At 40.4% G+C, this 25,000-nt stretch overlaps 3 protein-coding genes across 3 annotated transcripts; all 3 read right to left on the bottom strand.

Moving 5' to 3' along the window:
- Nucleotides 1–416: 416 nt before the first annotated feature.
- On the bottom strand, nt 417–9,066 carry LOC119894174 (liprin-beta-1-like). The gene is made up of 6 exons (XM_038706750.1): nt 8,911–9,066; nt 3,428–3,509; nt 2,592–2,797; nt 1,468–1,557; nt 1,226–1,339; nt 417–745 (listed from the first exon to the last, which is right to left on the bottom strand). The coding sequence occupies exons 2-6, from the start codon at nt 3,489–3,491 to the stop codon at nt 518–520; spliced, it is 702 nt and encodes a 233-aa protein (XP_038562678.1). The 5' UTR covers nt 3,492–3,509; nt 8,911–9,066; the 3' UTR covers nt 417–517.
- A 1,386-nt stretch (nt 9,067–10,452) lies between these two features.
- si:ch211-245j22.3 (uncharacterized protein LOC563798 homolog) lies at nt 10,453–14,979 on the bottom strand. The gene is made up of 5 exons (XM_038705410.1): nt 12,990–14,979; nt 12,187–12,319; nt 11,872–12,021; nt 11,620–11,725; nt 10,453–11,032 (listed from the first exon to the last, which is right to left on the bottom strand). Exons 1-5 carry the CDS (start codon nt 13,154–13,156, stop codon nt 10,896–10,898), a joined length of 693 nt encoding a protein of 230 aa, XP_038561338.1. The 5' UTR covers nt 13,157–14,979; the 3' UTR covers nt 10,453–10,895.
- Nucleotides 14,980–15,438: 459 nt separating this feature from the next.
- On the bottom strand, nt 15,439–23,748 carry arntl2 (aryl hydrocarbon receptor nuclear translocator-like 2; the record flags this gene model as incomplete). The annotated part of the gene is given in 16 exon segments (XM_038705409.1): nt 15,439–17,206; nt 17,313–17,412; nt 18,007–18,097; nt 18,318–18,432; nt 18,570–18,640; nt 18,737–18,887; nt 19,009–19,115; nt 19,381–19,624; nt 20,252–20,398; nt 20,485–20,602; nt 21,259–21,351; nt 21,867–21,946; nt 23,029–23,186; nt 23,317–23,358; nt 23,466–23,519; nt 23,619–23,748. Coding segments are annotated over 16 exon segments (1,859 nt in total), but the record flags the coding sequence as incomplete, so codon positions are not given.
- Between the last annotated feature and the right edge of the window lie 1,252 nt (nt 23,749–25,000).

Here is a 25,000-nt window from a genome sequence, read left to right as displayed (position 1 = left end):
TTCAAAGCTGCAGCAGTGATGAAACGAGAGGAAGCTGCATGTAGAAGAGAAGTCATTTATGTGCGGTGAGGCGGAACACAGACAGCAGCTTTTTGTTCCAGTGGGGTGGAAGAGACTGCCGCGTTGCTACAACAATAACATGACGTGTTTGAAAGCTTTCCAAGTTTTCTGCATGGTTCATCTAGGAGCAGAAATCTCCGCATGTCTGGTAAACAACTGGCTGACATCTTAATGTTTGTAAAAGCCTTTGACCAGAGGGCAGTAAAACTTCAAAATAAGGTCAACAACAAAAAAGGTAATCTGCTCCTGCGAGGTTTTTCATTTATAAGCACAACAAACACAGCCGGCACATTTCCCAGTGATAGTTTAGTGACTGTTGACATTTCCTTGAGGTGCTAGAACATTTATCTGTCTTGTTTTTTTTTTCTTACTCAAAACACAGCTGCTTTTGAGACTGACAATAAAATAAGAAATCCCTCTCTCACACAGGTGTCGGACAACATGAATGAGCGTTTGTTTAGTGTGTGTGTGTGTGTGTGTGTGTGTGTGTGTGTGTGTGTGTGTGTGGGCACAGGCAGAAACAAAGAATTCCTGTCCTGAGAATTAGCTCACATACCTCACTGTCCCTAAATCTGTCAAAGTCAAATCTCTCATTGTCCAAGGAATTCAACTTCAGCTTTAGGTTGGACACTTCAGACATCAGTTCAAGCTTCTGGGTCTCCAGTGCATTTCTGCACAGAAGCTCCTGCAATGATAAACGGAGACTGTTACAAAAAAACACTGCAGTCACTATTAGCAGCAAACAACCTAGGCAGTGTGGCCATCATTGTAAATATGTAAAACATTAAAGGTGAAACCAACATGTATAAAGCTCACTAGAACACAATGAGCAAGTCTTGTTGTTTGTTGTATGATGGATCTGATGATGATAATTTGTTAAAAAAAATATGAAGATTCAGTGCTTCGTGTTAAAGGTAGACATGGAAATCGGCCAGCATTATAGCTGACAACAAGGATAAGGAGAAGCCCCTGCTATACCCAACACGTGTGGACCAGACACAGCGGCAGCAGGTTATTTGAGAAATATGCATTTATCAGACAACAGATGTTTGCTGACAGAAGGACAAGAACTTCAGTGTCCCTTCCACACATGTGAACCATGAATAGCTTTATATATCTATATTACATATGAAACACACACACACACACACTCACACACACACACCTGTTGCAGCATCTCCTCAGTGGTGTTGAGTTTCTCCCTGTGCTCGTCCAAACACAAGTCTAGGTCTCGAATCTTCTCTCCCTGAGCCTCCACCTGGTCTGTCAGCACACTCACCTGCACGGCACCAGGAAGTCACTTGTTTATTTAAAAAGAGTTTTTATTTCTGTCGAACATAGCAATTTTGTATTTGAGAGAATTTTTCTTCATCTGGAGAGATTTTCTTAGTGCTGCTGGATGGGTACCTGAAGGACCAGAGACTCCTTATCACTCTCTAGTCGTGAAAGCCTTTCCTGGTAGTGGTCACCCACAGCCAGAGAGATGTGCCCATTGGACTGCAGGGAAAGAAGAAAATATGTATTAGACAAAGACCCATAAGAGGAACTGATCTTTGACCTTTTAAAGTGCAAGTACATTTCTGAATTCTGCGGCTCTTAACAACCTTAAACATTTCTGTGCTTAATAATCTCAGATCAGTTTCACATCAAAGTGCGACTGACTACGCTGCTTTACCCTGCACAAACAAAACCTTACATGGCTGAGAAAGCGGCTCACATTCAGACAGCTGTATGCGCACAGAGTGAGTTACAGCATTACACAACAGCTCTGCCATTTATCTGGCCTACAGCCCATCACTCTCCCAAACTCTGGTTCCCAAGAAGTCAGCATGTTTCTTGCAGCACACCGGGTTTGACATTGACAACACCAGCATTTCATCTTGGCTTCCCAAAGAACTCAGCAGAGGAGGACAGTCATGTTTTCGCTTGGCAAACAAGTCGGTCGTCTCCTAGCACACGGCACTGTTTGCCAACGCTTGTCTGCATTCATAGAGTTTTAATGCAGCACACGGATTGAGCACAGTCAAAAGCAAAGCAGATATGTGAAAGCTTGTTTGTAGCACATGCTGTCCCAGTCATCACAGACAAAACCTCTTCCATGGTTACACAACTGGAACTGGTTCAGACACTGGGAGTGTTCCTTCCTTCACTAATATATCCAAGGTGAAATGGACAGAAAATCTCAAAGTAACCTGAAACTTTTAAAAGAACCTGAATATCATCAGCACATAAGCAGTCACCATCATGCAGTACAAAAACAACATGAATTAACTGTATTATACATCCCTAGATAAACCAGTTACCTGAGGCCACACTATTCTTATGAAGAGAGTATTTTATGATCTTCATTTCCAGTCATTACACTGAAAGATTAACATTGAAAAACATACTCTTGCTCTAAAGTAATGATAACAGCTCCATTCCTGTGCTACTTTGCATTACCTAATCTGTTCAGTGTCTTTAACACTATGTTATTTTACACGGAGTCTCATGCAGCAAGTTTGCCTCTTTCCTGCATGTCAGACACTTACCAGTTGACCATGGAGCCACTCGACCAGACTGTCGGCTGTGGAGTCAGGGATCTGGCAGCGGAGACTCTCCCTTTCCTCTGTGTCCATCAACTCCAGGACGCTCCTCAGGTCTTCCAAAAGGTGAAGCGCCCGAAGGCTGCCCATGAAAGGAGAGGTGGGCGACTGGCAGTCAAACAGCCCATTGGAGTAGTCCAGAGACTTGGAGCCTGAGGGAGAGAAGCACAACAGAGGAGTGAGGGACACATTAAAGACAGATGCCCCATCTCAATGTCACTATAATTATTCTGACAGGCTTTACTTACTGAGCTGCTCTTGATAGTACAGAAGAAAATGATTTACAGTGTTTAGAGCACACATAGTAAAAATTCACTGTGCCATACAAGGGACAAGGCTTAAACTGATGTTTTATCTATAACTAATAATATAGTTCCTCAGAGGCTTAACTAAAGTGAGCAATTCCAATCATATTATTTAGGAACAACCACTAATGGCACTGTTTTGACATCTGATCCTCCCGAGCCACATCCAGAGTTTCTAAAGTCCTCTGCAAACACTACAGAATGGGAGAATAGTGTCAAATGGTCCACTGATACATGATACAGGTTGGTATTTATACAACTTAAGCAACACTAGTAAACATGGCTATATGCCACACAGGCTGCCTAAATGAGCAGACACATAAAACAAACATAAATGCTAAACTCTCTCTGACAAACATGGAGCTCCAGACATCATATCAGCTCTGCAACAAACCATAACAAGACACATGACTCCTTAAATACTCTAAGTCATAATAAAGTATTTTGTTGATGTTTAATGCTCCAGGAGAACTTTACCTGCTATAATGCCGTCCATCTGCTCCAGGGCAGCTGCCAACATGTCGCTGGCATCAGACATCATCTTTAGTCACTGATAAACCTCGAAGGAGGAACAACAACAACAAAAAAAAACATTTAAAACTTGTTTTCCCACTAGATTTTAGTCATTTTGTAAACTGACCATAGGGTATATATTTTGGCTCTTGGCGAAAAGCGTCACATTACAAATGTTGCACTACTATAACACATTTCAAAGTACAATAATTAAAATCGCACGAAGCAGTGCATTTCACTAAATAAAAAATTATAGGAGTGTCTTAAAAATCTCTGTACCTGCATTGTTTGCCAAACAGTAACACATAAAAAGAAAACAAGGAGTGACATGAAACAGACCGGAATTTAGAATGAAATTATCCATGATTATTGTGGCTGCAAACCCAGCAGCGTGACGCACAGTTTAGTCTATGGTGTAACAAATCATCTGCTTGAGACAGAGGAGGACAAACCCCAGCAAACTAGCTACAGTGGTGTTCAGATTTCTGGGCAAAAAAGTGCTCTTAAGCATGTGATTACAAAAAGGTTCCCACCCACAAATTAGTCATTGACTGCAGTTACATCCTCAACAACCCTCTATGCCTAAAAAAGGACAGTGCCTGTTAAAATGGCATATTTGTGAGATGGGATGCATTATGGCCTGGTGAATAATGCATTTGAGAATATCAAATCAGGCCATTTAACTAATATATGAGCACAATGAATGTCCTGCTAACAACACACTGGACACTCTGTTTAGAGAGGAGTGAAGATACATTTTAGTGTCCCAGTCAAGGACATCTGCCCAAGCAGCACAACAGACCCTTTATCATTGGACGTTTAGTCAAAAGGCTCTGCCGTATATTCATGCATGCTTAAACATGGATGCACAGACGCTCATCTGATCACACACCTCTTCCTTTAATCGGCTGCCCTGACATCCTGGGAGTGCCCGACACTGGGACATAGCACCATTTTCAAACTTTGTGGAAACCACCCACAGACCTAACACTGTTATTTCAGGATTCCTGTGGTCACATTTTCCATTATGTGTAAAATAAGCATGCACTAAAAACACAAGGATCGTCACAACACACAGTAGGCTGAGAGGAGATGAGTGGAACCGGCGTTTCCACCAGTCGCCTCCATAGTACAGCTGCTGAGTGGTTTCCAACAGTAAAATATATGCTCTTCTCAGGCTGCCGACAGAGACCACTTGTCCCAACTCGTGTACAAACGGACAAGCGGACATACACCATGACATTTAAAGAAGGCAGAGCAGAAAACAGAACAGTTTTATCCAAAAGGCAATTTGCACTGTTCTGTTTGCTTCAGGAAAGACGTACTTTCTCAAATGACTTTAAAAATTCAAAAGATGACATTTAAATGGGAGTGTTTCCAGGGGAATCTAAAAATACCCGCCGAAAAACTAGCAATGGTGTATGTAGTACCAGCAGTCCCACATCAGTGACATCTTATCAGACAGACACACAACATTAGACACAAACGCAAAAGGAGAACAAGTAAATCACTGCTCCTTATTTGTAAACACATCGAAGCGAGCTCTGATGCAACAACAGACTTGCCTAAATCCAGACTGACGTCACTTAATTCAATTTTAACAGTAGATTAGAGCTGCAACAATAAATCAATTAATCGATTAGTTGTCAACTTTTTTGATAATCGATTTATCTCTTTGAATCCTTTTTTAAGAAAACCTCCAAATTCTCTGATTTCACCTTCTCAAATGTGAATATTTTCTGGTTTCTTCACTCCTCTATGACAGTAAACTGAATATATTTGGGTTGTGGACAAAGAAGATGTCACAATGGGCTTTGGGAAACAACAATTGGTGTTTTTTTTCACATTTTCTGGACTCAACTAATCGATTAATCGAGACAGTAATCGGCAGAATAATCGATGGTGAAAATAATTGTTAGTAGCAGCCCTGCAGCAGATTCTGCAGCGGATCTATCGGAAAAGAATGAGAAAGAGCATAACCAACTCACCACACTCCAGCAACAAATGCACAGCAGGCATCCAGTCTTTAACAGCAGATAATACAGACACAGTTCAGATCATGATGACTCAAACTGGAATGAAGGCCTGCAGGGCATCCTCCCCGCTAAAAACCCAGAGTCAGCTTTTCTCTCCCAGCAGAAAGACAAATATGGGTAAGGTTAACACATGGCTTTCAGCAAACACACTTCAGACACATCCGACCAAGACCAGACGTGCTGCTCAGGAACCTGCTGTCCATGTGTCAATCGCTGCTAAACATGAACCTGTCTGAGCGCTTCCATGGGATGCCTCCATGGTGTGTTAGTCATATGTAAACACAAGAGGGTTGTCTAGCAAGCTCACAGGGTGACTTAGTTTGCCTACGTTGGGAGTGTTTTAGGGCTGCAACCAAGGGATTATATTCTTGATTAATCCATTAATTGTTTGTCTATAAAATGTCAGAAAATAGTGAAAATACCCATTATGATTCCAAGAGCCCAAGAGGACATCTTCACATTGCTTGTTCTCTCCGACCAACAGTCTAAAGCCCAAACATTCACGCCAGTAGATGTTTGGCATGTTTGCTTGAAAAATGATAAATCGATTACTAAAAACGTTCATTTTCTGTCAGTACACGAATTAATTAAGCTAGTGTGTTTTAATTTTTTGTTGAATTAAATTAAATCATAGAGGATATACCTGTACTGGCTCTCAAGTATGTATTCCATCTGTGCAAGATTTCTGTCAAAGGAGACATCTCAAAAATACCAACAAGCAAGCATCACATTGAAAAACAAAGTCTCCCTGTCTGCCCTTCTATAAGCACTCCTTACACCAACCATAAGACACACAGAGAGGGCTATTGTTCATGGTAGCGGGGGTATTTTGACTGAGAGGCATGAGAAGACAAAAGATAGAAGAACAAACCCTGCAACGCAACGCAACAGTACACATGGAATTTGCACACAACACTTGCCTGCATACTCTTTTCAGACCCAAAGAGCCTCAAAACACAACCCCCCAAAATTAGAAAAGCAATCTTTCCCTTTTTTGAAAACAGCCATATAATTCATGGAGACATGTAGAGAATAATGAATACAAGGGGGGAGAGTGGAGAACTATTTATAATGGCTTTTCAAATCTTCAGCTATGGTCCCTTAAGGCATCCTCATTGTACAGCTGAAGTACTGCTGGGATGAAAAAAAAATTTGAAAATCTTGTAATTCCTCAGTCCTGAGTGCCCAGTAAACTCACACACAGGAAATAGAAAACAAAATAAGAAGCCTCAGGGCCACTTGTCTCTGAGTGGAGAAAGTGTTTACAGCAGTCAAGCTGGCTTTAACAGCTTGCATTGAGAAGAGTTGCAGTGGTGGTAAAAAAATAAAAATACCCAGGAAGAGAGGAATTTACAATCCAGGCATAAATCATGTAGCAGTTTGCTTTACTCGCTCTTTTTAAATATCCAGGTAAAAAAAAGAAATAAATGATCTGTGTCAATTTCTGTGGACATCCAAGTCTCACCACATACTGACACTTTCCATGTTTTGAGTCAAGCAGGCCTTGACTCAGTGTTTACCTTCACACAATGTTTCCATGAGAAAAAGCTTCATTCTGGATTGCATACCTCCTGCTGTTTTACCTCAGACCGTGAACGCTTTACTCAGAAAATCATAGAAAATGCTTAAGGGTAACAAGGGGTAAGTCAGGGCAGACACCAGCCGTCTGCAGGGCGCTGTTCTGGAATAACCTGCAGCTATTTCCAACCTGAGTGAGCAGGCAGAATACATCATCACTAATTTTATAACACCAAACAACGAGGCCTATATGAAACGGGATGTGGTTGCAAGGCTGAAGGGGCCTTTTCTTTATCTTTAGGCCGGCTCAAACTAAAAATAAGAAACCCACAAGGCATCCGTGCAATGGGTGATGCAGTGTAAACAAGCTGAACAAAAGATGGAAATTGAGGTGGTGTTTTTTTTTTTTTTTTTAAATAAAGAGCTTCCACATGATAAAATCTTCAAAAAATGGTCCTGCCTGTATGTATGCAAAAGATCACAGCGGCAATTCATTTATGTTGGACAGAAGCACACATTCTTTTCATATTACTCCCGGCTGCACTGCTTGTCCCTCTACTTGACTTGGAAGTTCATGCAAAAAAGCAGTGCAACACTGAATAGTACACACGTGGTGCAGCTGGTTAGGTTGTGTAAACCAAAACAGCTTAAAGGTTTACACACAACAATAGTTGTTTCAATTTGTACAAGACTACCCAGTGCCATTCCACATTAGTGAAACAAATTGTTTGTTGAAGTAATACAGGGCAGGCCAACTTCAGCATTTTTTTATAGCATTTTTCCTAAATACATTCCTTGCATTTTTGCTGAACTAAAGACTGAAAGAAGTGAAATATTTCCCCAAAACCTGAACAATAATTAACATTTTGAAGGAAACCCCTGTATTTAAATCACAAAGAGACGCCTCAAACTCCACACTTAGGTTTGACACAACTGAAGTTCATAACTCTCTCCCCACAGCAGAGGTAGGAGTAATACAAGCTCAAAACTGTTAATCTGTTGTGTATACTGTATTGTGAGTCCTGAAGCAGAGTCATTACCTTGAGGGCATATCTGGTTTTTAGACAGGAGCCCAAACAGTCTTAAAAAGGTCGACTGGAGGGCAATACTCAGCTGCTGATCAAATTTCATAGCTTGAAAAAAGAAAGCCCAGGGCAACAAACTCAAGGCAACCTTCGCTTAGTTTACTGTTCAGTTCAGTTCAAATGTACTTTACTGGCATGAATGTTCCATTTAAACAATGTTGCCAAAGCAGCTTGCAACAAAAATCAAAAAATTTCATTTAAATATGACATAACATGATAAATCCAATCAGTCTGGGTCAGTTCACCTTGAATACCAAAGTAACGTTAATGTTAAATCTCGCCAGTCAGCACCACCTCATGGCAACATCAAACCAGATCAAGTGTAACGTTAGTGTTTGCAAAAAGAAGTGGCCTCGGGCATTGGGAGTAACTCACCACAGTGTCTGGAGCTTTGGCCAAGTCATAAACGTATGTTAAAGTTACACTGACTAGTCCTATGATCCCCCACTGCTGTGAGGCAGGCTGGGACGTAACAATAGTTTAATGAAGCGAGATTATACGGACTAATGTGCAACAAGTGAAGTAAAAGTGAAATTTAACTGACTTGCGGGGATGCTCGAAACCCCCTGAAGGTAACTTACCCCCATAATGTCCCAGGAGTCATTTGGGAACTGTAAGTACAATTTCACCGTGGGGGGAAAACAACTAAAAAGTGACCGTTAATGTTACAATGTCTACAAAACGTGTATATTCATTTTACGCGAGCCACAACGGCCGTGTTTGTTACGACCGTTAAGCGTTAGCAACTCCCAAACCTGTTCGTGGAAAAAATAAATCACAGCCACAAACATCAAAAGGACTCACTTACCGAAACTCTGCTCGAAGAGATGCCGGGATTTCCGTTCGTTTGTATACGCTATTATTTACAAAAGCTCATCAGTTGTTGGTTTCTGAACTTCTCCGTGCCCACCAGTACTGCCCCCGTCCATCCACATCGCTACGCCATGATCTCGAAGTGACAAGATTGCTGGAAAACTTGGGACGTCACGGCTGGAAAATCCCGCCCTGCTATTGGCTGGATTGGCCTGGGAGCAGGAACTTTTTACATGATGGGAGTCCTGGCGCGTTCACTGCAGCATGAAAGATGGGAGATTAGACTTTCTTGCTGGATAAACCCCGTTCACTGTAACGTCAGCAATGGACAGGACTCTGAGATTACTTAAAACGCGAGGAATCTTTATTTGTCTGTTTATCTGTGTGAAAGCTGACCAGAAACAACCATAATCAACAGTCGCTTCTAGCCGCAACGGTTGACGGCCTTAACGTGTAGAGGTCAATCAAGAAGATCTTCCAACCCCGTTTTTTTGCTGAAACTTGAAAACATCATGTTCCTAAAGTCTGGGAGGCGCCTGTTTGTCAGTGTCAAAGAAGCACAGGCGACATCAAGTGGTCTGTAAGTGTCGGGGGTAGAAGAAGCGTCCTTCATCCATCTAATACAAATTAAAGTCCTGAATTCAAAGTTTATTAAAAGTATAGAAGCATTAGTAAAAGGACTCAGTATGCAGAAGGGGAATTTTCAGATTGTTATGTTACATATTAAATTATTGTTGATGCATCAACATCCAAGTATCATCTTAGATAAAGGTGGTTAATTTTAACAACTTTATTAGCTATTTGATAGTTTATTATAAGAACACTGCATCATATTTTTAATCTGGTTAGCTGTCAGATAAATGTAATGCGGTTAAAGGTACAATATTTCCATCTAAAATGACATGGAATAAAAGTAAGTCACATAAAATGGAAATACCCAATAAAGGTTAAAGTAATTAAGGACTGTAGTTACATACTGTACTTTACTTTGTTACTTTCCAACACTAATATGGTACTTAATAAGCATTTACTGCTCAGGACCAGAACTGGACAGCAGACACACATTGAATACCAAGGGTATGCAGGGCAGTCGAGAGAAACTGAGAGCCACAGTTTTGCCACATGATTGCAAATTCCACTACAATGTTTACTGAAAATGGTAATGTTTGGTCTGTCTCTTGGTACAAGTTAATCTGGCCGCAAGTGCAGAATGGATTTTTAATATGAGTAGGACAAGTAAAATGTCACTGTCTCATGATAGCCATGATCAGTTCTATAGGGAGACTCAATAAGACACAAAAAAACAGGAATGATCAGAACTACATCAAATGATGCAGGTAAGCAAAACTTTATTTATATTGCACATTTGATTCCAGGTGGAAGCACTGCACAGTGTGAGCTACCACAGAAGTTGCAGCCATACAAACTAGATAGTAAACATTAGACATAAGTAAACACAATTAAAACAGAAACATTAAAACATTAGAAATTTGGAATAAAATAAAAAATAATAATAATTATTATTATTATTATTACTACTATTATTAACATTCAGAATAAAATAAGACTAATAACTAATAAAAGAATAATTAAGTTGACCAACAAAAATAATAAGACATATGAGTTAAAACTAATGAAATAAGTAAGAATAAAATAAAATATTAGTTAAAACCAGCAGATGCAGCAAAGAAAACACGAAGAAAAGAACAAAACTTAGCACTGATGCAAACAGCAGAGGAAAAACAATATGAAAGAAATGATCAAGGCAGAAACTTAATAAAACCATATTTAAATTTTCCAGCGCTCTCCAGTGTCTACCTTGAAGTTACTCAACAGATTATATATATATATATATATATATATATATAATTTGTCACAATGAATGGAAGCTGTGTTGCTGCAGCGATTCCTGGAAATTTCTGTCCAAATATTGACTGGTTTATTACTCTGCTCCTAGAGGATAAAATCCCCCACTTCAGGTCAACCATGGGGCCCCAAAGCGGTGTCCCTCCTCGGAGGCCTCTCTACCTTCACATTGCGCGGGTCACATTCCAGCATCTCCCTGATCCAATCATCATCCAGGGCTCCCTCTATGAATTCCTCCAGACTGATGATGGCTACAGACATAACAAGGACAGATGGTGATTACAGACAAAGATCAGAGGACAGACTCTATCAGTATCATTTGGTTCAGTTCCCTCCTCTATGCCTGCGGGTCATAGTATTGGTGAGCAAAAATGTAGTGGTTTTTAATGTTAGTTAAGTACTGTAAATTAATATATATATATATATATATATATATATATAACTATAATCTATGTAGGAACATCAGTTAGTATTTCATGTTTTAGGTTACCTAAATACCTATCAAATACATATCCCATTCTGAAGCCCACATCACACTGGAACACACCCCTGCTAAATGTTTAAGCATTATTTTAATGTAATAATGCATATTACAGATGCTTTAGTTGTTTTAGATGCATTACCTCAGCTTAGGTATGTGTTGCTTCATCTCTTAAACTCTGCGACTGAATGACAAACTTACATTTATAAACTTGGTATTCTACAGAAATATAGCCATTAACCATGCGAGGTCAGTTTATTGAGGGGGAAAATGACACACTCAGAGCCCTATCACTATGAGAGTGTGAAATAACATTACACCATCATTTCAAGCAGAAAGGGAACATCCTTTCCTCACCGTTCTTGTCTTTATCTAATCTCACAAATATCCTGTTGGTACACTCTTCAGCTGTAAGTGGGTTGGGTTTGGTTAAAGCAGCTGCTACACTCATCTGATAAACAGCCTGTGAACAAAAGGAAACACACACCAGTTGGACTAAAAGATGCAGTGTCTGTGGTCTCATCTCATAAGTGAGCCATAATTTGAAATGTACATCCTGCCTTTTGCTTTGAAACAGAGTTTGCATATGACACAGCAAAGCACACACACCTGCATGATCTCCAGCATTTCCTCCCTTGTGATGGCTCCGTCCCGGTCTTTGTCATAGAGCTTAAATGACCACCGCAGCTTCTCCACAGCTGAACCTTCAATAAGCATGCTGATGGCCATGACGTACTCCCTGAAGTCCACCACCCCGTCCTGAAGAAAAGCACCTCTAACACCTTTGTTTGTATTCCTTTTTTTGGGTTGTTTTAACTTTATGATGCATTATTAGTATAGCAATCATTATTGTCCTGTTTGTGCCGCAGAAAAAGCATTCCCTCCAGATACCCAACATAAAGTCATTCAGAGTACTTTGCTTACCCCATTATTGTCCAGTGTGCGGAATATCTGTTCTGCATACTCAGCTGACTCACTGCCCACTGTTCCATTGCAGAAATGCCTTTGAAACTCATGAAGAGTAATCAGCCCACTTGGACATTCATTAATAAACTTTCTATCAGAAATTTAATGAAGAGAAAGGACATTTTCAGTTGTTAGAAAACACCAGAGAACATATGGGAAGTCTGGATAATGTGCAGCAAGAGAAAAGTGTCCTTTAAGAATTAAGGTCAACCCATCCCCAACCTGTGGAGATTACACGTGTTTAAAAGGTTTTTTACACCCTGTGACGGGATTGCTAAGATAATTAAGCCAAACGATTTTCAGCCACTTTACTACAACATGCCAAAGACAATCTAATCAACAGTGAGTAGTAGTTATGTGAATGAAGTAGAGCTAGAAACACACTAGAGCCACATTTATCCTACTGCTCACACAGCAAAGAAACGGAGTAAAGGAATCAAACAGGAAAACATGTAACAACATGGGGCAATGATATGCTTTGTAGATTTGTCTGGAAAATAACATTGGTTGAACATTGCATCACCAAAAATCTGCAGTTTAAGCTGCATGCACTGCTGAGTAGCTATCCATGTTGTAACTTTGCACAGCTCTAATGGGGGCCTTTAACGTTTCCACTCTTGTCTCCCCTTTAACAGGCTCCTTATACCTGAATAGGCCTATACTACACGTTAAGGCCGTCAACCGTTGCGCCTAGAAGCATACAGAGTGTGGACTTAACAGCTTTTCTGTAGAAAATGTTAAAAGCCATGTGAAACTCTTACCTGAACCATTCGTACAGCTCTGTAACGTAAGACTCCCCTCTCCTACAAGGCAGTGTCGCAGCTTGGCCCATTCTGTAAAGGAGCAGCAATGGTTCTGTATCTCCCACTGACTTTATATACACAACAAATCCCAGCTTACGCCATGCTTTGTTAATTGAACTAACCATTGCCTTATTACATTTCACAAATTACTCAAAGCTAATCTCGGTTGTAAGGGGGTTCAGGAGAAGGTAAATGTAATTATACAAGAAGCATGCCGCTCAATCTGCCTCGCTGAGCTTGATGAAATGTTTTGAATTCAGCGTGGCTGTTCCCAAAGTGTTTTTACGGTCTTTCCGTTTGCTGCAAATATAGATATTTAAAAATATGCCCAAAGTTCTTGTTGAATGTTTAGTAACTAATATTTATTAACATGACAACCTGGGAAGACAACCCAAACATGTCGATAGTAGCAGCAATAATGCAAAAGACAAATACAGTTCTCTGGAGTCCAAAAATCACACAAGAACGAATTTATAAAGTGTCAGGACGTGGTACAATAGAGGCAGTAACAAGCTACCAACAGCCCAATATAATCCCAAAGGTTAAGATCCTTATTCATGGAGACAGTTGGCTGTGTCAGCATGCACCAACATGAGTCTGTCTTAAAGGTTCTGTAAAAGAGATTTTGAACGTTAATATAGCAGCAAATAGCTGTTTGCTGTGTAAAGATATGAGATCCTGAGCAGAGAATGACATCACACTCCCTCAGTGTGTTGTTATCAAAGCTGTACCTTGTTTTGGTGGCTGCCGGTCCACATGTTCTCTCTCGCTATCAAACTATTTGCTTTGAGAATAACAATATAGCGGCTGGTTCCTTTATCTAATTTGGTGAATTAATAATTTATTTATATTTATTGATTGTTGGAACAGCGGATATGGCAAATATGGTTTTGGTGAGTTTTATTTTATTTTATTCAGTTTGAATGAAGTGTGTTTTAAGATGATGAGCGAGGTAAAATTATTGTTTTTCTCAATGGAGTATGGTGGGCTGTGGCACCCATTTGTTTTGGTCTGAGATGCTGGTGCTGTAGCGCAACATTTAGTGGCAGTGAAAGTCGCATACGGCTTCTTTAACCTCCCAAGTCGAGGGATGAAACACATTTCAAAAAGCGGCATGCAACTTGACACAAAGCAGGGCGTGAACCCCCGCCCCCCACCCCCCAATCTACTGTTTTATTTCAAACGGAGACAGATCATACAAATTATGTGACCTCGCAGCAAGGTGCATAACCCAGTCACCACAAAGTAAGCTGAAGTGAGAGCAATGTCTTAGCTTTCTGGGGAAATCACAGCTACAACAGGGCAATGGTTGAACAACGGGAAACAACAACAACAACAACAACAACAACTACAAAAATGACTTGTTGCCTTTAAAAAGACCAGCCTGTGTCTATGGCACGACTCCATAGCTCTGGTTGTTTGGTTAGGTACGAAGTGCTGAAACCAACGTGTGCAGCTCCTGTTTCATCTGCAAACAAGCCCCTGCCTGATTCATCATGTGCACGGTATGACAAGTTGCCTCAAGTTAATCCAATGATACATTTCAGCCCTCCTTTCAGTCTGCGGAGGCGCAGGGCAGTGAGGTGGCAGCACAGGTTTATCGTGTGTCCGAGCAGACATGTCCAAAGGCACTTCGGACACAGACAGGAGGGTCCTTGTGAGTTCAGCGACTCCATCCACTGGCTCCTCATAATTCAAGCATTAGAGAGAAAAGACAGTAATCCTTCATGATTCACAGCAACCTTTTCTATCCTCGAAACAAGAGTTCTTATTGGTATATCCTTAACAGTCAACATGAGAGGACTATAAAATGTGGCCCGAGATACCAATATATATAAAATCTACACAATATATTGTATATTTGGGCAGCAATACAGCCCCTGCTGTTTTGACTGACTGGTTTAGGTACTAATGGCTAACATATACCAACTTTGCCTTCCCTATGAAACTCCAGCAATTTACAACACTAAAAAAAAAAGTGATTTGATAGATGTACTATACACAGTCAATGGGATATCAAATGAGCCCAAAATCGATGTGCCATGTGAACTGATAATAAATCTGAATTTCAGCATGTTGTCGTATTCTTACATAACTCTTTCAGAATTTGTAAAATTTGCATTTACTACATGTTAAGAAATGGTACAATTGTTTATAATAACAATTGGAACAGCCGAAGACATAATCTGACATACTTAGATCCTTTACATTTTATATTGACCCATAAAACCATGTGGCATGCCACATCTTAGCGGTGGATCACAAACAGAGCTCATCACATATCAATGCTTTGTTAGTAAAATCCATGATGTGCAATTGTAAGCACGAGCAAAACAAAACTCCATACGAGATAAACTGCATCCATACAGTTGTGACTCATTCAAGATCTCACCAAATGTCATATTACAAGTCAGCAGTATGTATTATACCCTCTTGAGTTTTTTTTTTAGTCATGCATGATATGGGAGTGACAATAACATGAAGAGAGAGCAACAGACCTTAAAGTTTAGAATGTATGGAATGACAGCTCTGCATAGCATAATCCCTTAATAAACGCATGTATGGCAACATCGTGTGCCTCTGACAAGCACATGAAACATGAACATGTTTTTTGAAACACTGTCAGTGCATTACAGTACATGAAAAAATAACAGCTTCAGCTATGGCTTATCTGCAGGATTATAAAGTTGACAATAAGTGTAAGTGTAAGAACACAGACGCACAGGTGAACAAGCACAGACTCATTACGAGAGATGACGGACATGACAAGACAATGTACAGCTTGTACGGAGGTATGTAAAACCTTAAACTGGACAAAAATACTGCTACAGTTACTAAGAACTGTGTCATTTTGTGTTTAAATGGGGCGGCTCTGTTTCCATCACTCCCTGAGTTATCACTTCTACCATCAGACTTAGAGACACACATATTGATAAAATGTCACACAAAGGAAATGGGTTTGTTGCTCAGCCGTTGCTGCCAAACCTCCATTTCAGCACCTCTAAGGTGCCGTTTCACTTGGTATGAAGTAGCACTGTAGTGCTCATAAACCCGTGAATCGACTCAACCACCAAAGCTGGCTGCTCTCCCAACAAATTGGATGGACAATTTCTACAAAGAAATGTTATATGTTCAGAGCTAGGGCAAATAAAACCTAGGGCTAAATGTCTATAGAACTTTACATAATAATAACTGAAAATATTCTTCCTATGCAAACTATCCCTTTAAGACAGATACGGCCTGAAGACATGGTGTTTGCAATCATACCAAATCCGCACATATACAGTACGTTCAAGTCAGTGTACAAGAGAGGAGGTTACTGGACTGTTTCCATGTGAAAATGTTCAGATACTGACAAGAGAATCTCTCTGAGCGGCACATCGTTAGGTGACTCTCAAAGGTAGAGGTTATGGAAGTGTGGTTTGCCGTGGTAGACCTTCGGCTTGGGTCCTGAGGGATCAAAAGCTGGGCCAGGTTATCAAGGGGTCTTCCTCACATTTTAATTAAACATACAGTACCTAATCAAATTACGACCATTAAAAAAACCGAAACAAAATTGATTCAGTGCAAATTCTTTTTTGCGTTGCCCCTCCCATCCTTTGTTCAAATGTCAAAGCAGAGATTTATAAGCAGGAATCCCGAGCCAATGTGCATCATCACTGTCATTTGTGTTCATGGGTTCTTTATCCTTGTGAGGCCTCTTCAGTTAAATGGAGGATGACAGTAGATGTGAGGAAAAGCAGTGAGGAACAGCGTTTCAGGGGAGGCAGGCCGCTGTTAAGGCTTTAGAGGTACATCCTCCTTCTGAAGAGGGCAAACAGGTGTCCCTTACTGTCGTCGATCCCGCTCCCAGTTAGAGCAGCCACACAAAGACTGCACAGCTTATATGCAAAAGGTAACTAATAAATAAAAAAGTCCTTTAAAAAAAAAAAGAAATGCTGCGTCTTAGAGTAAGCATTCAAGCAGTTCTAGTCATTAACAGAACTGATGGTCCAAGTATTCTTGTAAGAGCAGATTCTATAAAGACCAGTGCATCTCTTCAAAGTCTACAGCCTCGCCCAGGTTTGTGTCTGTCTCCAGAAGGCTCATGATCACTGCCATGGCTGCTTCATCATTGCTAAGACCACTAAGACCTGGTCCAACCACACTGTCCAAATCCAGCTGGGAGTTTTCTTCTGAGGTGAGATGGGGGTGACAGAAAAAAAAGAAACTTCAGAGTTATGAAAGGGGAGAATAATAAGAGTTTCTAAATAAGCTTAACAACAGGATCAAAGAGCGTACCCATGAGTGATTCTCCTCCTGAGAATGCCGCTCCCTGGGGCTCATCCTCTGAGCTGGACTTTCCTGGTATCTCCATGTCTGTTGCCTCTCCATTTGGCACCTAGAAACCAGCAGAGGAGCAAATTATAAATTGCAACACAGATGGTGTTAAATCTGAGCAGTTTAAATTACACCTTTCAACATTTGGAGGAAATTCAGCATAATTTCCCAGTACATCCAGCTGTGATTGGGTGATTGAGTCACATTATGGTTGTTCCGATGTTTTTCCTTGACTGCAAGAGGTTTTAATAAACGGAGGCAGCAAAACATGAGCTTGTTTTAGTTTGATAATTTTTTTTTTTTTACAGATAACCATGAAGGTAGAAGGCAGACCTAATTATCAGCTAAGTGGAAGGACAGTTATATACACACCAATGAAGACGTTTTAAGTTTTTATTGCGGAGTTTGATACCAAATGTTTGACATTTCAACTTAAGTCGTCTGACTGAACGTGAGGATTTTCATACACCTGTAAGCATGTATTTTAAACTAAACTGAGGAGGGAAAGTTCCCACCCCCCCTAAATTACACTCAACCATTTTTGGACTGGGCTAGTCTGAAAGGCATGCAGTCATGCAGTTTTGTGAATAGGTAAGACATTAATGACTGGGACAGATGCACGCATGATCAAAGAAATACACGTACAAAGACTTACATTGTTGCTGATTTGATTGTGAGTTTGTGGACACTTATCCTGTGGTAGACTGAACGGGCTGACGTTACCACTGGAAGGTGATGAGTTCATCCTAAAGCAACCCAGACACAGATCTTCACTGCACACAGTAACTATAACGACTGATAAGCACAGCAACTGTAGCTGTAAAAACACTGCAGCATTAATTATTATTATTATTCTATTCATATACGTACAAAAAAGCCTGCACTCTTTGGAATTGTCCATCACATTTACGTATCTCTGTCCAAGTTACAAAAAGTAAAGAGGACATGAGCTGAGAGAGGACTCACCTGTTGAAATCCAGCAGCTCATTGGCAATCTGGGTGCCTATGCTTCCAGCATAAATCATATTTCCAGGCATGGCGACGATGCCTGGTATAATTGGAAGGGACTTCTTGCCATCTTCTAAGAGAAAACAAAAGGTAGGAGTGAAAGGAGCAGACAACATGTACTTCACAGCGTTCTATAGCTATACAATCTGCATTTTTAAGTATAACAGGTCATCAGAGATATCAGTGATTATTTCCCCCATTTGAACTGACCTTCAGAAGTCTTGGAATTGCTCGACTGTTCAGACTTGTTTCCCGACCGACTGGTTTGACTGTGATCATGCCTTGTCATGTGATGAGAAAACAGGCGAGGCTGTATATCCATCTCAGGTACAAATACATTAAAGGTAATGCACAAAGGGACTGAAGCATATACTCACGATATGACTGTGTTAGTTGATACAATGTATTCTACATCTTTGGTCCAGGGATTTACAAAACTAAACCACTGACTTTGCAGAGTGACGAAAGAGCCATGTTTTGTTTTGAACTTATAACAGCTTGTCTCTATTTTCTCTTTACACCGCAGCACTGTGGAAGGAAAACAGTGAGAGGATGCTTAAGGGCACAGTACCTGCAGACATAAAATACCATCATGATTTCAAGTAGAAGAAAGATAAACGGTATCAGGTCACTGAAGAATGGTCTTTACCTTTTCGATGTCTGTCAGCTAAATGCGGTAAGTCGTCTTGATGGAAGTATTCATAGCATGATGTCCCAAGCAATTCTTGGGGAAGATAGCCAAGAATGGTTGTCGCTCTGTGGAAGAAATGTAAAAGGTTAGGTGTTAAAAGAGCATACAAGTGAATAACTGTAGTATTATCTAGAATACTGCATGTACTCAATTTGAAAAGATTTGTTTGCACTTTGACACCAATCAACAATAAAATAGTGTTGATGGCCGATTAGTTAATGAAATATTTAAAATGCCTCAATCATCAAGTATTTCTCATTCTGATTAACTAAGCCATGCACCAAGAAACTCCAACCCTCTACCATCCCCATTATTGAAATTCAATTCTACCTTTGATCGACAAAGGTGAATTTGCCATCCATGGCATAGCGTGTGATGAACACTGTGGGTTTAACTTGGACTTCTCCATTAACCTGGGGAGATGAGTGGGAGTGGACACGTCCCACTGCTACCAGGCAGCTGAAGTGGGAGCTATCTTGCTTGTCTGCCTCACCCTCCCCCTCTTCTCCCAAATGACTGGTTGGCCAGCTGCGCATGTAGCCTGTGCAGTGAACTGTGCAGTACTTCTGTGACTCTGTGGGCACAGGCAGAGACCAAATCCCAATATAAATACATCAAACAACACATTAAATAAATTTATTCCTTTACACCAGAGGCCTGTCCTGTCAAGGGAGTTCAACCTACTCAGATTTAACTCGGGGTTCTCAAGGAAGGTCCGTGTTGACAAACTCTGACTGCCTAGATTGGTGGTAAACGGTACTATGATGGTGAAGATAATGTTGGGAAGTTCAGTGTCAACTTAATTGGAGTTTGAGGCTGTTCGCAGAAAAGGGGCATTTTCGCCAACGCACAATGATAGCAGGGTATGAGGGATATAAAGAAACGTTAATGGCGTATCTTGTGTTGTATATTCTCTGATTTGTATTATGATTGAGATGTAAAGTTATAGCTGCATATGGAGACAGAGGAGAGGGGTAATTATCCAAGAAAAAGCTCAGAATTTCCAAAGTAAGTGAATACATTTTTGAGGAAAAGAAATCAGGAAAAAACTTGAATATTCTCTACATTGCTTCACTTTGCAAGACTGCAACATCACACCACAGACGTACAGACAACCAAAGTAGTCCAAAGGAGACCAAATAAATTCTAACCCTGAATGTATGAAAGATCCTCTGAATAATCCGCTGGATACTTTCTCTACCTTTCTTTTTGGAGGTGCTGGCTTGGAATTCCTTCTCCACTTTGACAGATATTTTATTGTACTTCATGCGGCAGAAGAACGAGCGCCGTGCACCAGAACATAGCCGCGCCGCACCAACTGGGAGGTCAGCCTGGACCTGCAGACCGGCTGGAAACATGAAAGGAGTGTTAACGTGCACCCTCACAACCACACACATACACACACACAAACACAGACAATCATTATTGCTTTACTTTTAGCATCTATAAGCCGTTCACGAGGGTATAATTCAGAAGCTGACAGCTGCTCCTTCACTTTTCCCATGTCCTTTGGGTGTATGTAATCAAACAGGCTCTGACCAATCAGCTCCGCCTGTAGGAAGAACAAACAGCTTATCAAATGGACCTAAATACACTTCCTATGCTGATAAAAAGAAATGTCAAAACCATTCTGCATCTAAGGCAATTCCTGCTGACAAATAACAAATTTAACAAAGTTCAGTAATTGTGGACTGTTGACCCCGGAGCACACCAGATACTGTGTGGATCAGATTTAGTTTTAAGAGAGGCAGAGAAAGCAACATCTTATTTCTCAAAGCTTCTGTGCAGGACAGCACATGTATGTTCCTATGATATATTCACATTACACTAACAAACAAGGAGCAGTCAGCTGTCTACTGAGGATTTCTTTCCAGCAAGCACTTTGAATTGAAATTTGGCAATTTTTTGAAAAACATCTATCAGGATTTTAAATGTACTATTAGTACCACTAGAATGCCATTTTGATTATAATCCACAAATGTATGATGATCTTTCTTAATGAAATATAACATTATTTTTGTATTTCTGTAAATTGTACTTCTGTATTTGTGCATGCAATGCCCAATGTGTTGCCACAGGCCCACGCACGCACTTGTGGGTCCTAGACCATTAACACTGGCGCCAACACAACACAGCCCATCTGGTGTGCCCGGGGGTTCCACCTCAACAAAGATGCTGCAGATACAGTAACAAATGTAAAAGCGTTACCCGACTATAATTTAATATCTTCGTGACGGACTCAGAGACAAAAACTATTTTCCCACGATCACAGCCCACTACAAACAGGAACCCATCTGCAGCCTGCACGACAAAGAAACATGGGGGGAAATAGGGGGATCCAATATGATGACATGGTCAAGACAAAAGTAAGAGGCCACTAAGTAAATTATTTTCCATTTTATTTATATATTTGATTGATATGGTTTTTAAACTAAATATAAGCATTTTAATTATCATCATGAAGATTCTGTGCATTTCACTACTTTCTGCTACTTATAATCAACTATAAGGAGAACAGCCTACACAATGAGTGACATTCAAAGCATGTTAATTTTGATCTCTCTCTTCAGATAAAATTGGTGGTTGATTATTTGAAGTTTCAAATGGACAGACCCCACAGTAATGCAGAAGTATTGTTGCTAGCCTCAGTTTATAGCCTGATTGGTAGCTCTCAAGTGATTGACAAGTTATGAGCTTAGCTTTGCATTAAGATCACTGAAGTAATTATCTTAAACAAAAATGTCTTCCATTGCAGTTTCACGTTCTCAAATTGTGGGCACATAAATAGTCCGTGCCTCTGTCAATGGTACGTTTACCTTGAGGACAAGGTGTTTGAGCTCCTCATCGGGAAGGAATGATGGTTTGTAGCTGGCTTCAGAAAAAGAACCTCCTGAACCTGAAAACACAGACAAAAACCCCACACTGCCAGGCAATTTTTTTTTTTACAACCTGTGTCTTATTTTCAGAGTTTGAGGCCATCAGCTCCATCAGTAATAACATTGTACACACTAAGTTGGCCGTTGAGATCTGGTAACGTGGTGAAATTGCTAAAAACAAGTCAGATGTGGCAAGAAACAAGCGCAGTCATGCAATTGGACAGTTTTTGAACAAACCCTCAGGTTAGCCAGACTTATGTCTAAAAGAAAGTGAAGGCAAAATTATCACCCAAACTGTCAGACACACAGACCTCCCCATTTAACTTGAACCTGCCATTCTTGCTGTAGTTTTCCCTGTTCAATGTGGTTTAGATAGTCTGACTAAACTGTTGGCTTGTTTGCAACCTGGCGAATTGTCAGACTGCTAATTTTGTTGCCCGATAGATGGGATGTTGTCTTGTTACCAAATCTCATGAGGTGAGTACAAGGTTATTATAACTGATAAAAATGATTGCCAAAACAACAAAAATAAAACCCAAGCTGCAATAAACCGGAATTATCCCTTACAGGTGGGATAAGAGATTTTAATCCAATACACCTCTTTTTATCAAATATCTCCTCACGGCCCACTGGCTGTCAGTTCTGTGTGCCCTGACAAAAATCTGGTGTTTGTACACAGCCCTGGCTCTGTAAATGGGAAGAAAAACAAGGTGGTCTGCGACCTGCCACACAACACTATTCCAGCAGTTCCAGCCATGATTTGTGCGTCTGGCAACATTAAATGACTCGCCCATGGACACTCTTTCTAGTTCGCCAAAACATGCTGCTGTTGTTGTGGGTCTCCCTGTTGGGCTGGCTTTAAAGCCATCTTGCCCTCTCTGCATGTCAGCTTCAGGTTAGCTTCACAGAAGCATCTGTAATGACAGTATGCTAACCCACAATTACTTGCTGTGTCATTGTTTGCTCTATATAATGATATTTGTCATGGTGTTGGATTTCTCCACAATCGCTTACTCCACCTTTAATTAACTGAATGCATCAGTGAGGACAAAGTCGTTTTTTTTTTTTTTTTAACACCAATGGCCATGGATTAACACGGTACCTTTGAGAGATTTGAGGTGCTGCACAGCCATTCTGAGCACAGTGAGTTTGTCCAGTTTACGCGACATGGGGTTACAAGTAGGGATCATGGCAGATAGTTTGTCAATGAGAGTGTTCATTTTGTCCCGTCTCCTCTTCTCAATTTGGCTGTGCGGTTCCCTGCAGAAACATTAAACAATAAATAATTTAGAACATGCAAAGGACTTTGACAACGTACATTTTAAGATCAATGATAATATTACAAGAACGTAGGTATGTTATAAATGTGGTGATGACAAACTTAACCTACCTAAAGCATTTAATTTTGACATGTTGGTCCTCTCCATCTGTCCTGTAGAGCAGAAAAATACGCATTTGAAATGTATTTATGCAACGAAATGCAAATGCACAATAGCACAAAATAAACAGGTCAGCTCTGAAAGTCTTTAATTAGCACACCCGTTTTGGTCGTCTTCCATGTCTGCGTCAGGGATGGAAGCAGATTTTGTATCCCTAGGAAGAAAATTCATGATTATCAATCCCAATTAACAACAATTTAGGTCACAGGAATAATGGGATTTAGTGCAAGACAAATGAAATCACACAACTTACTGGTTGTCCATGCTGCCCTTGCGCTTCCGGGTCATCTCCATGCTCAAGGACATGCCAGCAACTGAGGATGGGGTCATCGGGCTGGGTAAAGACATAGAACTGCAATGGTTGTCTTCAACCAGCACATCTTCTAAAACACACAAAACACAATGAGCTGTAACTGGATGTTAAGGGGTGGGGACTTGATTTTCGTTTGCAAGCGTCAATATGTTCCCTTACACTAGGGTGTCACGAGAACTGATGCTTTAGTACCAAGTTGATAACAAAATACTGAAAACTTATAAAACTTGTAAACTCTGTATACATTTTTCTAGGTAGGTAACAAATATCATAACACGTGAAGGTTGGCGACAAGTACTGTTGCTGTCCTTTCTGTACAGTCTGTGTCATCTGTCGTAATGTGGTTAGCGTCTGTCACCATGTCAGTAAATATACACTACTGCATGCACTCGGAGTAGAGGGGGTGCATAGGCTCTGCTGTTTTTTTTGTTTTATTTTTTTTTTTACAGTTATTGGGCTATACCTAATAATTTATTAAATGAGTGTACGTTGAAGTACATGGGATTTATTATTTTGTTTTTTCCCGTGGTATCAAATTTGGTCGAGAATTGTGGAATTTCACTGGTAGTGATATTGACTAAACTTCAGGTATTGTGACATCCCTACCTTACACTACTGTATTTCATGCTAGATATCTGTTAGATTGCACTCTCTCAGATGTAGTTAAAAAATATCAGTTGCATTCTCATAACCAGAGCTTGCCCAAACATGAACGCAAAGTTCTTATGAGAAGCTTACAAACAGCCTTGATGAGCAGCATGGACTGCATCTGTGACACCACTCTTTTAACATAACGCCATATCAGTCCACATAGGGACAGGAATAGTGTTAATAAAGAGGAGAAATAAGACTCTTTCTGTTCATACTGGGGAAATCTGAAACAATGAAGATGCCCAATAAAAGAAAGAAAGAAAAGAAAAAAGACGATGCAAAGAAAAGCATTTAGTAACGTGAAGGAATTGCCTTCGGTGTGGGAGACCTGGGTTCGATTCCCACTGCGACACAGTGTGTCCCTGAGCAAGACACTTAAGCCCTAGTTGCTCCAGAGGCGTGCGACCTCTGACTGTATAGCAATTGTAAGTCGCTTTGGATAAACGAGCCAGCGAAATGAGTTAAATGTAAATGCACCAGCCACAAAATTGTTACACCACCGATTGCTCATTTGCTGCAATTTAAAGTTTGTTTTCACATTTTGTCTGTTTCATGATGACAATGTATAAAAGATTATTATTGAGTGTATACATGCTTTTAAAGTTTAGTGATGTTGTGTCTCTGTGCTCCCACCAAATGAGATATGAAAATAAACATTTTCAAAAATCCGA

Source organism: Micropterus salmoides, unplaced genomic scaffold (genome assembly GCF_014851395.1).
Source record: "Micropterus salmoides isolate LMB-PRFRI ecotype aquatic unplaced genomic scaffold, ASM1485139v1 Ms_hic_scaffold_8, whole genome shotgun sequence".
NCBI lineage: Eukaryota > Metazoa > Chordata > Actinopteri > Centrarchiformes > Centrarchidae > Micropterus > Micropterus salmoides.
This window is presented reverse-complemented; position numbering and strand designations above follow the sequence as displayed.